General features: G+C 71.9%; 1 protein-coding gene across 1 annotated transcript; it reads right to left on the minus strand.

Annotated features, from left to right (window-relative positions):
• Nucleotides 1-202: 202 nt before the first annotated feature.
• On the minus strand, nt 203-8,128 carry TPP1 (tripeptidyl peptidase 1; the record flags this gene model as incomplete). The annotated part of the gene is made up of 13 exons (XM_080338962.1): nt 8,093-8,128; nt 6,914-7,003; nt 6,709-6,848; nt 6,481-6,631; nt 5,655-5,776; nt 4,836-5,035; nt 4,399-4,597; nt 2,823-3,011; nt 2,516-2,588; nt 1,735-1,855; nt 1,105-1,263; nt 894-1,031; nt 203-346 (listed from the first exon to the last, which is right to left on the minus strand). The coding sequence occupies exons 1-13, from the start codon at nt 8,101-8,103 to the stop codon at nt 203-205; spliced, it is 1,737 nt and encodes a 578-aa protein (XP_080195088.1). The 5' UTR covers nt 8,104-8,128.
• Nucleotides 8,129-13,701: the final 5,573 nt, after the last annotated feature.

A 13,701-nucleotide genomic window follows, 5' to 3' on the forward strand; every position in this document is an offset into this window, starting at 1 on the left:
GCTGGCCCCGCTGGCCCCGCCCCGCTGGCCCCGCTGGCCCCGCTGGCCCCGCCCCGCTGGCCCCGCGCGCCCCCCAGCGGCGCCGCGCGGTAACGACAGAGACGGGACGGGCGGGACCGGCGGCTTTATTGACAGCGCGGTGGCCCCGCCCCCGGTGCCCCGCCCCCCCGGTGCCCCGCCCCCCGGTGGCCGCGCGGGCGCGTCACGGCGGCGGCAGCAGCGCCCGCAGCAGCAGCGGGAAGTTGGGGGTTCCCCAGCCCGTGACCGGGTCCCAGGCCGGGCCGGCGCAGAAGCCCTGACCCTGCACCGTGCCGTCCAGGCAGGACAGGTGACAGCCCTGCGTGACCTGCGGGGACACAGGTGACAGCCCTGCCTGACCTGCAGGGACAGAGGGGACAGCCCTGCCTGCCTGTGGGGACAGAGGTTACAGCCCTGCAGGGACAGAGGTGACAGCCCTGCCTGCCTGTGGGGAGCAGCGCCCAGCCCGCTGAGAACAGGCTGCCCCTGCCCACCCCCCAGGAGGGCACCGGGACCCCTCGCAGCCCCTGGTGGGACAGGGGCCCCTGGGAACTTGCCCCGTGGGGGGCGCAGGACCCCAGGACACCCCCGGGACAAGGGCGACCCCAGGACACCCCCGGGACAAGGGCCACCCCCTCCCAGGCAGCAAGAGATCTGCCCCAGGACACTCGTCCCTGCACAGCACAGGGACCCCCAACACCCCCCGCCCTGCCAGGGGACCCCGCCTCACGCAGCCCGCGGGGCAGCCGCGGGGACCCCCAGGACGCACCTCCCGTGGGACGGCAGCGTCACCCGGCCCCAGGACACCCAGCCTGCCCCAGCACCCACCCCCTCCGGAGCCCCCGGCCCCCCGTGCCGCTCCCTGCCCCGCTCACGTCGTAGAGCGCAGCGCCGTGGCCCTGCTCCTGCAGCTGGTACAGCGCGGGGTTGAGGAAGCCCAGGGGCGGCAGCCCCCGCTGCAGCCGCCGGTCGTTGACCAGCGCCACCATGCCGGCCACCACCGGCGTGGACGCCTGCGGAGACACGGCCTCAGCGCCGGGGCGCTCGGTGCCGCGCACCGGGAGAGCTCCTTGGCGCGCTCCTTACCGACGTGCCCGACACCCAGGGCAGCGGGATGCGGTTCGTCACCACCCAGTAGTTGTCGGAGAGGGCGGACAGGTCGGGGTAGGCGCGGCCGCTGCTGTTGTAGTAGGAGCCGGGCGGCAGCTTCGCGGCCGAGCGCAAGAAACGCCCCACGGCAGCAGCCTGGAGAGCGCCGGCAGCGGCAGGTCAGCGCCGGCAGCGGCGGGTCAGCGCCGGCAGCGGCGGGTCAGCGCCGGCAGCGCGGGTCAGCGCCGGCAGCGCGGGTCAGCACCGGCAGCGGCGGGTCAGCGCCGGCAGCGGCGGGTCACCGCCGGCAGCGCGGGTCAGCACCGGCAGCGGCGGGTCAGCACCGGCAGCGCGGGTCAGCACCGGCAGCGCGGGTCACCGCCGGCAGCGCGGGTCAGCACCGGCAGCGGCGGGTCAGCACCGGCAGCGCGGGTCACCGCCGGCAGCGCGGGTCAGCACCGGCAGCGCGGGTCAGCACCGGCAGCGCGGGTCACCGCCGGCAGCGCGGGTCAGCACCGGCAGCGCGGGTCACCGCCGGCAGCGCGGGTCAGCACCGGCAGCGGCGGGTCAGCGCGCCCGCTCACGCCCTCAGCCCGCACCGGCCCCCGCGGCCCCGCGCCCCCTCACCTGGTAGCTGGGCATGGGGAAGACGTTGCTGAAGCCGCCCCCGCTGATGTAGTCTGTCACCTCCGCGGTCACCAGGAACGGGTTCTTGAACGATGTTCCGCCCACGGTGGTGACGTACGGGCTGCGGGGACACATGGGCACATGGCTGCTGGGGGCCTCAGCAGCACCCCACACCACAGACACCCCACGGAGCTGCACAGGTCACCCCACACCACAGACACTCCATGGAGCTGCACAGGTCACCCCGCACTGCAGCCCCCCACGGAGCTGCACAGGTCACCCCGCACTGCAGCCCCCCACGGAGCTGCACAGGTCACCCCACACTGCAGCCCCCCACGGAGCTGCACAGGTCACCCCACACTGCAGACACCCCATGGAGCTGCACAGGTCACCCCGCACTGCAGCCCCCCACGGAGCTGCACAGGTCACCCCACACCATAGACACCCCCACGGAGCTGCACAGGTCACCCCACACCGCAGACACCCCATGGAGCTGCACAGGTCACCCCACGCTGCAGCCCCCCATGGAGCTGCACAGGTCACCCCACACCACAGACACCCCATGGAGCTGCACCCGTCCCCCAGCTCTGAGACGTGCAGGTGCCCAGGCGCGCTGCGGGGTCTCACCCTCAGAGTCCCCCAAAGGGGCTCAGAAGCCCCTGAGGCAGCAGCTGCCCAGGGCCGGGGCTCGAAGCGCCAGCAGCAGCTCTCGCGGCGGGCGAGCCGCAGCCCCAGCCCTGCGCAGAGCTCCACAGAGCCCGGGTTCACCTCCCACATCTACCTCGAGGCTGGAAAGCTGGGCCGGAACGTGTGGTTGCCCCCAGACAGCCTCCTGCAGCCAGCGCCGTCGTCACCTGCCGACAGACGGACGGGTAATCCAGCAGCCCCGAGCTGCCCCGAGCACCCCGCACAGAGCGGTGCCCGGGGGGACGGGCTCTCTCCAGCCCCGGGCTGGCACCGCAGGCAGTGCCCCGCGCCCCGGGACCCTCGCCGCCCGCGCCCTGGGACCCTTGCCACCCTGCACCCCGGGACCCTCACCGCCCGCGCCCCGGGACCCTCGCCGCCCGCGCCTCAGCAGCAGCACGCACCGGAGGCGAACAGGACGGTCAAGCCGCGGGCAGCCGCCTTCATGAACTCCACGTTGACGCGCTCCATGTAGGCCAGCGAGAGGCTGTCCTCGTCATCCCCGTAGCTGACCGAGTGCACCCAGGGCAGCGACGACATGTTGCTGAGCAGCAGCAGCCAGGCCAGGAAGGGCTCCTGGCTCTCGTGCCTCCCTGCGCAGACAGGGCCGGGTCAGCTCCTCCGGGACACGGGCTGGGGGAGCGGGGCGGGGGCACCATCCCCAACGGCCCCAGTAGCACCAGCAGCTGAGGTCCTGCCGGCCACTGTGCTCCCCACAGATCCAGCCGGCAGCACAGCTGCTTTGGAGCTCTCCCGCGGGCTCCGCTGGCAGCACCGTCACCAGGCTCCGGTACACGGCCCCCCTGAACCCCAGGGCAGGGGCCTCTGCTCACCCACTCCTTCTCCCCCAGCCTGCGGTGGGGCCGTGGCCGCCCCGGCACCCACACAGCCCTCCGGAGCCTCAGCCCCTACCCCGCTATCGACAGCGGGTCCAGGGCAGCCCGGTGCACGTTCCACCTCCAGCTGCCAAGGCCCCTTCCTGCCCCTCGTGCCCCTCTGCGATGGGACAGCAGAGCCGCAGCCAGAGCTGCGCCGCCTCCACCAGGAGGCGAGTTAACGCGGAGCTGTGCCAAGTTAACGCGGAGCTGTGCCGAGTTAACGCGGAGCTGCGCCGCCTCCATCAGGAGGCGAGTTAACGCGGAGCTGCGCCGAGTTAATGCAGAGCTGTGCCAAGTTAACGCGGAGCTGTGCCGCCTCCATCAGGAGGCGACTTAACGCGGAGCTGTGCCGAGTTAATGCAGAGCTGTGCTGAGTTAACGCGGAGCTGCGCCGAGTTAATGCAGAGCTGTGCCGAGTTAACGCGGAGCTGTGCCGCCTCCATCAGGGCGCGAGTTAATGCAGAGCTGTGCCGAGTTAACGCGGAGCTGTGCCGCCTCCATCAGGGCGCTGTGTCCCGTTCAGCCGGTTTCTGATCTGGGACAGACAACAGCTTGTCCTGCACCGTGTCTGTGCAGCCTGCTTTGCAACCTTGTTTTCTCAGACCGCCCTACTCTCCTTCACTCACTCTACTGGTGGACTCATGGGTGACAGATCAGGTTCAACCCAAAGAGGCAGAAAAAACCCAAGAGGACAGTTGCTGCTCTGCCCCTCCATGGAAAGGCAGCAGAGCAGGCGACTGCTTTACATTGTGCAGTCGAGGCATCCGAGTCCCTGTGACAGGATTCTCTGGGTGCTCAAAGTTCACATGGGTCCAAGAGCAACTACACAAATCCAGGGGAGATGATTTCCCTGCGAGTCGCCAGAAACGCCAGCTCCGGGTTTTAAGCCCACCAGCCGCGGGCAGCCGGGGAGGCGTTCTGGGACGCGGCACGGCCGTGCTGCCGCGGCGCGCCGGGCGCTCCCCCTTGAGAGACGCCGGACGGGCCCCGCGCAGAGCTGCTCTGCGCACGGGGCAGGACCGCCCTGCACTGCGGGCGCGCGCGGGCGCCACAGCCAGGGCCGCTCGGGAGCAGCCCCGGGGCAGCGCGGGGGCAGCAGTACCTGCGTTGCTGAAGACCCATGTGGAGATGTTGGCGCCCGAGCTCATGAGGTACTCCACGTCCAGACTGGCCTCCAGCCCGGCCTTGCCCGCGCCTTGGTGCCCAACCACGCGGTCCACCTGGGAGCGGTGCGCGAAGCTGCTGCCGAAGAGCCGCATGAACTCCGCCACGTCGGCCTGGTGGAAGTACTGCTCCAGGAACTGCGGGGACACGAGCGCACGCGTCTTGCTCTCGTTTGCTCTTGAAAAAACAAGGCAAAGCTGCTTCTCCTGACCCAGCGAGTTGGCCGAGCGCGGGTCAGTACAACGCGAGCTCACCGGCTGCTGCAGCCCCACAGCTGCCCTGGGGCCACAGGAGCAGCAAAGTCTCGGGGAAACAGCAACATGAGGAATTCCCACAGCCCACGGGGCTCTGCCCTGCTCCGGCTCCGCCGGTTACCTGGGCGCAGGCCTGGCTGTTGTTGGGCAGCAGCCCGACGTCTCCTCCCGTCATGTTGTATCTCTTGCGAATGATGGAGGGCATCACGCCCAGGTGGAAAGCTGCTCCCGCTCCGCGGTGCCGCCCCGACCCGCCGTCCTTCTTGGCCCAGGCCCTGCTGACCGCCGTCCTGTCCGCGGGGAAGCGGTGCAGACCGCCCACTGCGCGCAGGAAGCAGAGGAGCAGCGGCTGTCACGGCCAGAGCTCCGGCGCTGTCACAGCCCCTCGGCTCCCGCCCGCGGGCTCCGTCTGAGCGCTCGGGAGCTGCAGCGCCTGCCCGAGCGCGGCACAGCGGGGAGGGCTGCCTCGCTCCCCCGCAGACACCCGCTCTGCACCCCCTGCTCTCCCGTGGAGCGGCCCCACGCAGAACGGACCCACAGAAGAGTTTTCCACCCAGCAGCAGCTGGACACGCAGGCGGCTGCACCGGAGCTCTGCCTGAGCAGCCGTGCCCGGGGGCGCCAGCAGGAACCGCTCTGGATGCTGCCTGTCCGCACCACAGAGCGGTCTGGGCTGGAAAGGACGGTCCAAGCCATCCAGTGCCCCCCCGCCATGACAGGGACAGCTTCACAGCTCAGGGTGCTCAGAGCCCCGTCCAGCCCGGCCTGGGGTGTCTCCAGGGATGGGGCACGCACATCCCACACACAGAAGCTCTTGTGGGGCAGCTGGGGCCACGGTGCAGGCCCTGCCACACTGTCCTCCGGGGCAGCGAGACACAACGCTCAACCCCCACAGCGCAGGCAGCGGGAGCTCCGGCCCCTCCGCTCCCCCGCGGGACGTACCGAAGTCCACGTGCCCGGCCAGCTCCTCGGGGACGGCGTAGGGCCGCGGGGAGCGCACGACGCTGCGCTGGCCCTTCACGTACCGGTGGAACTCGGCCCCGGGCAGGAGGCGCTCGGCCGTGCTGCAACACAGGGACGGCCACGCGCCAGGAGTCGCACCACGGGGACAGCGCCAGCGCGCCCGGCGGCGTGCCCGCCCCGGCCCTGCCTCCCGCACCCCCGGCCCCCGCTGGCACGGGTCGGGGAGCTGCACTGCCCAGCAGCGCGGCTGACGCGTAAAGCAAAGAGCACCTTCCGCTCCCGACCAGCTCCGTCCCAACGCGCCGGAGCTCTGACGCTGCAGCGTCGCCTGCAGCTCTGCCCCAGCACTGCAGTGGGGACCCTGCGGCCCACAGGCGGCCAGAGGTGTGGGGCTGGACCGAACGGATACGTGTGCCCTGTCCCGGTGCTTCAGATCACCGGCTGTGCCTGCCCCAGCGCCGGGCATGGCAGCCAGCACAGGGCGCACGGCAGCCAGCACTGGGGACGGCAGCCAGCACAGGGCGCACGGCAGCGCCGGGCATGGCAGCCAGCGCCGGGCACGGCAGCCAGCGCCGGGCTCCGGAGCGCTCGCAGCCCCGGCAGAAATCAGCTCAGCCTTGGTCACCTGGCCAGCCCTGCAGAGCCCTGGGGACAGGGACGTCACAGGCTTCTCCTGTCTTTGTGGGAATGGCACGGCCACCACAGGGGGGCACGGCCACCACAGTGGAGCACGGCGGCCACAGCGGGGCACGGCCGCCACAGGGGGACACGGCCACCACAGGGGGGCACGGCCGCCAGCGCTCACCTCGCCGGCATGCGGCACTCCAGGAAGTCAAGAGTGGTGACGCTACTGCAGTTCTGGACGCCGTGGCCTTGCAGCCACTTCAGCACCGTCATGAGCGTGGCCGAGGACGGCTGGACCAGGTCCCGCAGCTGCTCCAGGGACAGGTGCTGGCCTGCGGGGCACAGCGCGGGTCAGGGCACGCTGCCCGGGGGCCCAGCAGGCCCGGCAGCGCTCGGGCGCAGCCGTTACCGTATCGCGGCGAGCGGGGGTCCGAGACGGCACGGACGAGCTGCGCCAGGCGCGCGGTGCCTCGCTGCCGCAGCGCGAAGGTCAGCTGCAGGTCGTGGCCGGGGCTGACGCGGCCGGCGTGGGTCCATCCGGGCGGCACGCTGCGGGCAGCCGTGAGCCGGGCGGCACGGCCCCGGCCCCGCCCCCGCCCCGGCCCGGCACCTACCGGAACGGCTGGTCCCGCTCCAGGGCCAGGCCCGCGGCGCAGCTCCAGGCGGCCACGCACAGCGCCAGCGCCACGGGGACCCCCCGGCACCTGCGACAGCCCGTCAGGGCACGGCCGGCACCGGCGCGGCCCGCGGATACCGGACACACCGGGGGAAACCGCGGACTGCAAGGTGCCCGCCCGCCCCCAGCCCCCTCACCCCCGGGGCACAGAGCCCCCCGGTCCCCCAAAACCCCGTCACTCTCAGGCCGGGGAGCCCCCTGGTCCCCCAAACCCCGTCACCCCCGGGACAGAGAGCCCCCTCGTCCCCCAAAACCGTCACCCATGGGGCGGAGAGCCCCCCGGTCCCCCAAACCCCCTCACCCCCGGGCCGGGGAGCCCCGCCTGACCCCCCAAACCCCATCACCCCCGGGGCACAGAGCCCCCCAGTCCCCAAACCCGTGACCCCCGGCCGGGGAGCCCCCAAGTCCCCTCAAACCCCGTCACCCCCGGGGCACAGACCCCCCGGTGCCCGAACCCCGTGACCCCGGAGCACAGACCCCCCGGGGCTCAGACCCCCCGGTGCCCGAACCCGTGACCCCGGGGCAGAGACCCCCCGGGGCTCAGACCCCCCGGTGCCCGAACCCGTGACCCCGGGGCTCAGACCCCCCGGGGCTCAGAGCCCCCGGTGCCCAAACCCGTGACCCCGGGGCACAGACCCCCTCGGGGCACAGACCCCCCGGTCCCCGAACCCGTGACCCCGGAGCACAGAGCCCCTCGGTCCCCAAACCCCATGACCCCCGGGGCTCAGACCCCCCGGTGCCCGAACCCGTGACCCCGGAGCACAGACCCCCCGGGGCTCAGAGCCCCCGGTGCCCGAACCCGTGACCCCGGAGCACAGACCCCCCGGGGCTCAGAGCCCCCGGTGCCCGAACCCGTGACCCCGGGGCACAGACCCCCCGGGGCTCAGACCCCCCGGTGCCCGAACCCGTGACCCCGGGGCTCAGACCCCCCGGGGCTCAGAGCCCCCGGTGCCCAAACCCGTGACCCCGGGGCTCAGACCCCCCGGGGCTCAGAGCCCCCGGTGCCCGAACCCGTGACCCCGGGGCTCAGACCCCCCGGGGCTCAGAGCCCCCGGTGCCCGAACCCATGACCCCGGGGCTCAGACCCCCCGGGGCTCAGAGCCCCCGGCCCCGCTACCCGCGCGCCATCCCGCCGCTCCGGCCGCAGCGCCGATCACGTGAGGGCGCGCCCGAGTCCCTGTCACGTGAGGAGGCCGAAGCCGCGGTCACGTGGGGGGCGAGGCCGAAGCCGCGGTCACGTGGGGGGCGGGGCCGGCCGAGGCGCGGGCTGCGGGCGCAGAGCTCCGGGGCCACCGGGACGCCCGGAGCGGGGCCGGCCCGGCCCGGAACTCGCCGGTGGGGCCTCACCGCCGGGCCCGCGCAGGAGCCCGGGAGAGGCGGCCGGGGCACGGCACGGGCACCTCCCGGCGCGGTCCGGTCCGGTCCGCTCCGGTCCGGTCCGCCCAGCCCCATCTTGCCCGGCCGCTCCCCGGAGCGCAGCGGAGCCGTTCCGCGGAGCCGTTCCGCGGCAGCCCCGTGAGACGGGCCGGGCAGGAGCTGCAGCTGCGGGCTGCCCCGGGCTGGCGGTGCCGAGCCGGGGGAGGCGGGGGGAGCACGGACCCCATGGGGGCGCGGGGGTGGCAGCGCGGGTCTGCGCGCGGCGCCGTGCCCGGTGCTGCCCGCACGGGATGGCAGCGCTGGAAGGGCCGGGAGAGCCCACCCCGTGCAGCCCCCCGGAGCGGGAACACCCAGATGAGGTTACACAGGAAGGTGTCCAGGCGGGTTGGAATGTCTGCACAGAAGGAGACTCCACAGCCTCCTGGGCAGCCTGGGCCAGGCTCTGACACCCTCACCCCCAACAAGTTTCTTCTCATCTTTCAGTGGAACCTCCTGTGTTCCAGTTTGCACCCATTGCCCCTTGTCCTGTCACTGGTTGTCACCAGCAGAGCCTGGCTCCATCCTCCTGACACTCCCCATATTGATCTCAGGAATGAGTCCCCCTCAGTCTCCTCATGGGGTCTGCTTCCGAGCGCCGCACTGGCTCATGGTCACCCTGCAGTCCCCAGGACGCCTGGCCCCGCCGGGTTCACACCGCAGGCAGCTGGGCACCGTGGGCACCGTGGGCACCGTGGGCGCTGGGTCAGCCCGGAGCAGGAGCTCGGGGTGCGGGGCAGCCGGGGCTGTGGGCGCGTGTTCTCCCGTGGGAGGGGGCACGCGGCCGGGCGGGCCGGGCCGTGCGCAGGAGCCGTGTCCGTGCCGCGGCGCCGCGGTCGTGTCCAGCTGGCACCGCCACAGCAGCCGCTTGGCTCCCGAAGCTGCAGCCCTCGGCTTCCTGTGCTTGTTCTCTCAGAGCCGTGTTCCCACGCCAGGAGCTCTCCTAATTAGGATCACCAAAGTGGCATTATGGCACTTGCAGATCTCAGGGTGCTGGAAGGTTCAAGCAATTTTTGCAAGGGAGCTCTGGAATTGGCACCTTGGTCACCATGGAGCTCGTCCCCCAGGGGCAGTGCCGGAGCGGCGTTTGGAGGTGGCTGGTGCGGCAGAGGGTCCTGTGACCCCACCTGCCCGGGCCGGCTTGGCTCAGCCGGCCTGGTCGCGGTCCCAGCCCCGGTCACATGCAGATACCCTGCACACCGCGGCTCCAGCGCTTCCCGGTTGCTTTCCTGCTTCTGCAGAGCACGGTCGAGCCAGGAAGAGACCGACAATGGGAAAACCACCTGCCTGCCCCGGGCTGCCCTGTCTCCCACGCCGGAGCCGCGCTGGCCGCGCGGAGCAGCAGCTGCGGGCCGGGCGCCCGAGGGCCCTCTGGGCTCGGCAGCCGCGCTCGAGAAGCGGCGGGTGCTCGGGCTGCGGCGGGGCGGGTGCGGGCGGGTGCGGGTCTGTTCCCCGGCACGGGCAGCGCTGCAGCGTCCCGGCGGGCAGCGCGTGAGCAGCTCGCCGCGTGTGCCCGGGCAGCGGCGGCCGCAGACCGCGCTCCTCGGGGTGGAGGGAGGCAGCCGGGAGACCCGGGGGCCTCAACCGGCGCTCCCTGCTCGCAGAGCACCGCTCGGTGTCCCAGTGACGCTGGGACCTCAGCCCGCGCTCCTCAGGCCCACCCGAGCCCTGCTCGCCCTCCGAGGTGCTTCACGTGGCACCTCGAGGCCGGTTCTGTGTCCCCTAGGGAGCCCGCGCTCCATCCCGCTCCCGTGGGCCGCCAGCGCGCTCCGTGGGTGCTGCCCATAGCGTGAGCGCCCGTGCGAGCCTCGGGCACTTCTGGTCCCTGCGATGGGAAGCACATGCGGAGCTGCCGTGCACGCGCGTGTGGCTGCAGCAGCCGCAGCCGCTGGCCCGCCCGCAGCCGAGCGGTCGCGCCCCGCGGGGCCGGGGTGCCAGCGGAGCTCACCCAGGGAACGCAGGGACGGGCCGGGCACGGCATGCAGGCGGCCGTTCGGGCTGGGGCCGGGGACACGGGGCGCAGCGCAGCAGAGAAGGTTTGGAGGGAGGGGCCCAGCAGCGCGTCCCCCCGGCCGAGCCCTGGCCCCAGCCGCGCCGGGATTGTGCTGTGACACAGGAAGGGTCCTGAGCCGCACGGACACAGCCCGTCAGGGCACCTGTCCTGCACGCGGACGGTGTCTCAGCGCGGGTCTGCCCGGCTGGATGCGGCCCTGGGCGCGGTCCCCTCCCAGGACCCTGTGAGGACACAACGACTCGGGATGTGATGTGCGGGGATGGCACCAGAACGAGCGGCTGCCGGGCGGAGCGGCCCCGTTCCCGGCCGCAGCCGCGCAGCCCGCGCTGCTCTGCCGCCCCGCGCCCGGGACCGCAGCCCGCCCGCGCCCCGCCGCCCGCCCGCGCCCCCGCCGCCCGCGCCCCCGCAGCCCGCCCGCGGCCCCGCCGCCCGCCCGCGCCCCCGCCGCCCGCGCCCCCGCCGCCCGCCCGCCCGCGCCCCGCAGCCCGCCCGCGCCCCGCCCGCCGCCCGCGCCCCGCAGCCCGCCCGCGCCCCGCAGCCCGCCCGCGGCCCCGCAGCCCGCCCGCGCCCCGCCCGCCGCCCGCGCCCCCGCCGCCCGCCCGCGCCCCGCCCGCCGCCCGCGGTGACGCGCCGCCCGCGGCGCCGCCCGGGGCCGCAGCGGCAGGGCTCGCGCGGCGCGGAGCCGCAGCCCCCGGGTGCTCACAGCCTCGCGCGGCGCTGAGCGGGGGCAGGTTTGCCGGAGATTATTTCCCGGATCCGTCCGGCCAGCAAAGACGAGGGTGCCCTGACAGAGCTGATCACTCTGACGAGCATCTGCCGCCAGTCCGAGCTGCTGGCCGGCAGGCAGCGGACACGGGAGCCCGAGCGCCCAGCGGAGCTCACGCAAGAGCCTGTCTGGAGCTCTGCTCGCCCCGGGGACCCTTCTGCGCTGGTCCTGCAGGTGGAGGCAAACGTGCCCTCTGGAATATTGTGCCACCTGGAGTACTGTGTCCAGTTGTGGCCCCTCAGCTCCAGCAGGACAGGGAACTGCTGGAGAGAGTCCAGCGCAGCCACCAAGATGCTGCAGGGAGTGGAGCATCTCCCGTGTGAGGAAAGGCTGAGGGAGCTGGGGCTCTGGAGCTGGACAAGAGGACACTGAGGGGGGACTCATTCATGGGATCAATATGGAAAGGGGCAGTGTCAGGAGGATGGAGCCAGGCTCTGCTGGTGACAACCAGCGACAGGAAAAGGGGCAATGGGTGCAAACTGGAACACAGGAGGTTCCACTTGAATTTGAGAAGCAACTTGTTGGGGTGATGGTGTCAGAGCCTGGCCCAGGCTGCCCAGGGGGTTGTGGAGTCTCCTTCTGTGCAGACATTCCAACCCGCCTGGACACCTTCCTGTGTAACCTCAGCTGGGTGTTCCTGCTCCGGAATAGATGATATTTCCAGGTCCCTCCCAACCCCCGACATCCTGGGATTCTGTCCTCTGGACAGCCTGGGCAGAGCTGGGGAGGCGCGTCCCCTTCTCCAGCTGGGTCACTTGGGTTCCTCTGCCCATCACTGTTTCTCTGTGCTACTTTCTCACATAACCAAACACCTTCTGGCTCCCTGAGCGGTAGCAACAGCAATGCCAGGGCACGCCAGGCGTGTTCGCTGTTGGTTGGACCTGGGCCATGGCACTGTCGCAGCCTCACCTGCCAGGCTCTGCAGCTTCTCACAGAAGGGACTCGCACAGCGTTGTCCTGCACGTGGGAACCAGTGGCCCTGCCAGGGCAGCAGCCGAGGCAGAGCAACAAACGAGGCAGAGCAGCAGCCGAGGCAGGGCAGCAGCCGAGGCAGGGCAGCAAATGAGGCAGGGCCACGCGTGCAGCGATGCTGGGACGCGCAGCCACACCGTGCATCACTGCTGGGGTCAGGGGCATCCGTGCCAGCCCCCCGGGCTGTGCTCAGGCTCTTGGTTTCCTCTGCTGTGCTGAAGGCTGAAATACCTGCAACTTGCCTGCTGACCTGACCTATCGCTGTGGCCAGGGGGCAGGCAGCTGTGGCCGGGCGGCCAGTCTGTCCCAGGGGCCGGAGCCAGCACAGCGCAGCCCATAGCCCCGGCTGTCCCAGCTCTGCCGCCCGGGAGCTGCGCAGACCGGGCGCGGGGCGCAGGTTGTGCCGGGCGCCTGTTCCCGCGGCACGCTGCTGGCAGCCAAGCCACGCGCTGAGCCCCCGCGCCCCGCGTCTGCCTCCTGCCCCCGGCCCTGCTGGTGCTGCGCCCAGCACCCACGGGCCACGGTGCCGGCACAGCGTGAGCCTCGAGCAGCTCTGCTGGTGTCCGTCTCTGTACAAACAAGTGTGGTTTATTAAGGCATTTCTTTGAGAGGTTGGCACTTGGGTCCAGGCTGTGCTGGAACGGCCCGGTGTGCAGGCCGATGAGCAGCGCCCAATACATGCAGCTCAGCAAGACACGATACAAAAGGTACAAACAAAGTAGAAAACAGGAATCGTAGTACAATGTGTAAAAATAAATAACTGGAGGCTCGGCTCCTGGTTGGGCTTAGCAGCCTGTGGTTGTGCCACCCGCACCAAAGTGGGGCTGCCGTGTGTCTGACCCTTCCGTGTGGCGTGCAGTGGGGTGACCCGTCTGTGTCTCCGTCCAGACATGCAGGGGAGCAGGGCGGCTTGGCCACCCCCGCCTGCACAGGGCTCGGGGGCAGCGCGCCCCGGCTGCTCCGGCGGGAGAGCAGGGATGAGGGGTGCCCGCCCCAAGGGCCTCCCTGGGCTGCCCTGTGCCGAGGGGGCAGAGCCATCCCCATGGCCCTGGTGCCACCACTGCTGCTGCAGATCCCCGTCCTGCGTCACTGCCTGTGCCCGGGACAGCGCCCAGGGCTGCTGGCACCGGGGACCCCCTCGCCTGTGCATTGTGGGGACCGGGGCGCAGCCCTGTGCCGCGCCGCCGGGACACCCACCGTGCGCGCCGGGCTGGGACCGTGGCACCCGCTGCGGGTTTAGGGCTGAGACAGTGACAGAGGGGGGGCTGCAGCCACACGTGGTTCCAGTGGGACACGGGGACAGAGTGGGCAAAAGTGGTGGGTTCTGGCTGCTGTGATAAAACATTTGCGCTGGCTTGCAGCGCGGTGCTGACATGCTTCAGGCTGAGGATACAGTGGTATAGGAAAAGTGTGATAGGCAGGAAATCCCCTCCCAGAACCCCTCTCAGATGTCTGGGTGTCCTCCCTGAGGCCACAGACACGCTCACGCCCAGGCGGCGTGTGTGCAGCCGCCACGGGGCAACGCGCCCGCTCCAGCCGCGGCTCTGCGCCCCGGCCGAGC

Source organism: Nesoenas mayeri (genome assembly GCF_963082525.1).
Source record: "Nesoenas mayeri genome assembly, chromosome: 1".
In the NCBI taxonomy this organism is placed as follows: domain Eukaryota; kingdom Metazoa; phylum Chordata; class Aves; order Columbiformes; family Columbidae; genus Nesoenas; species Nesoenas mayeri.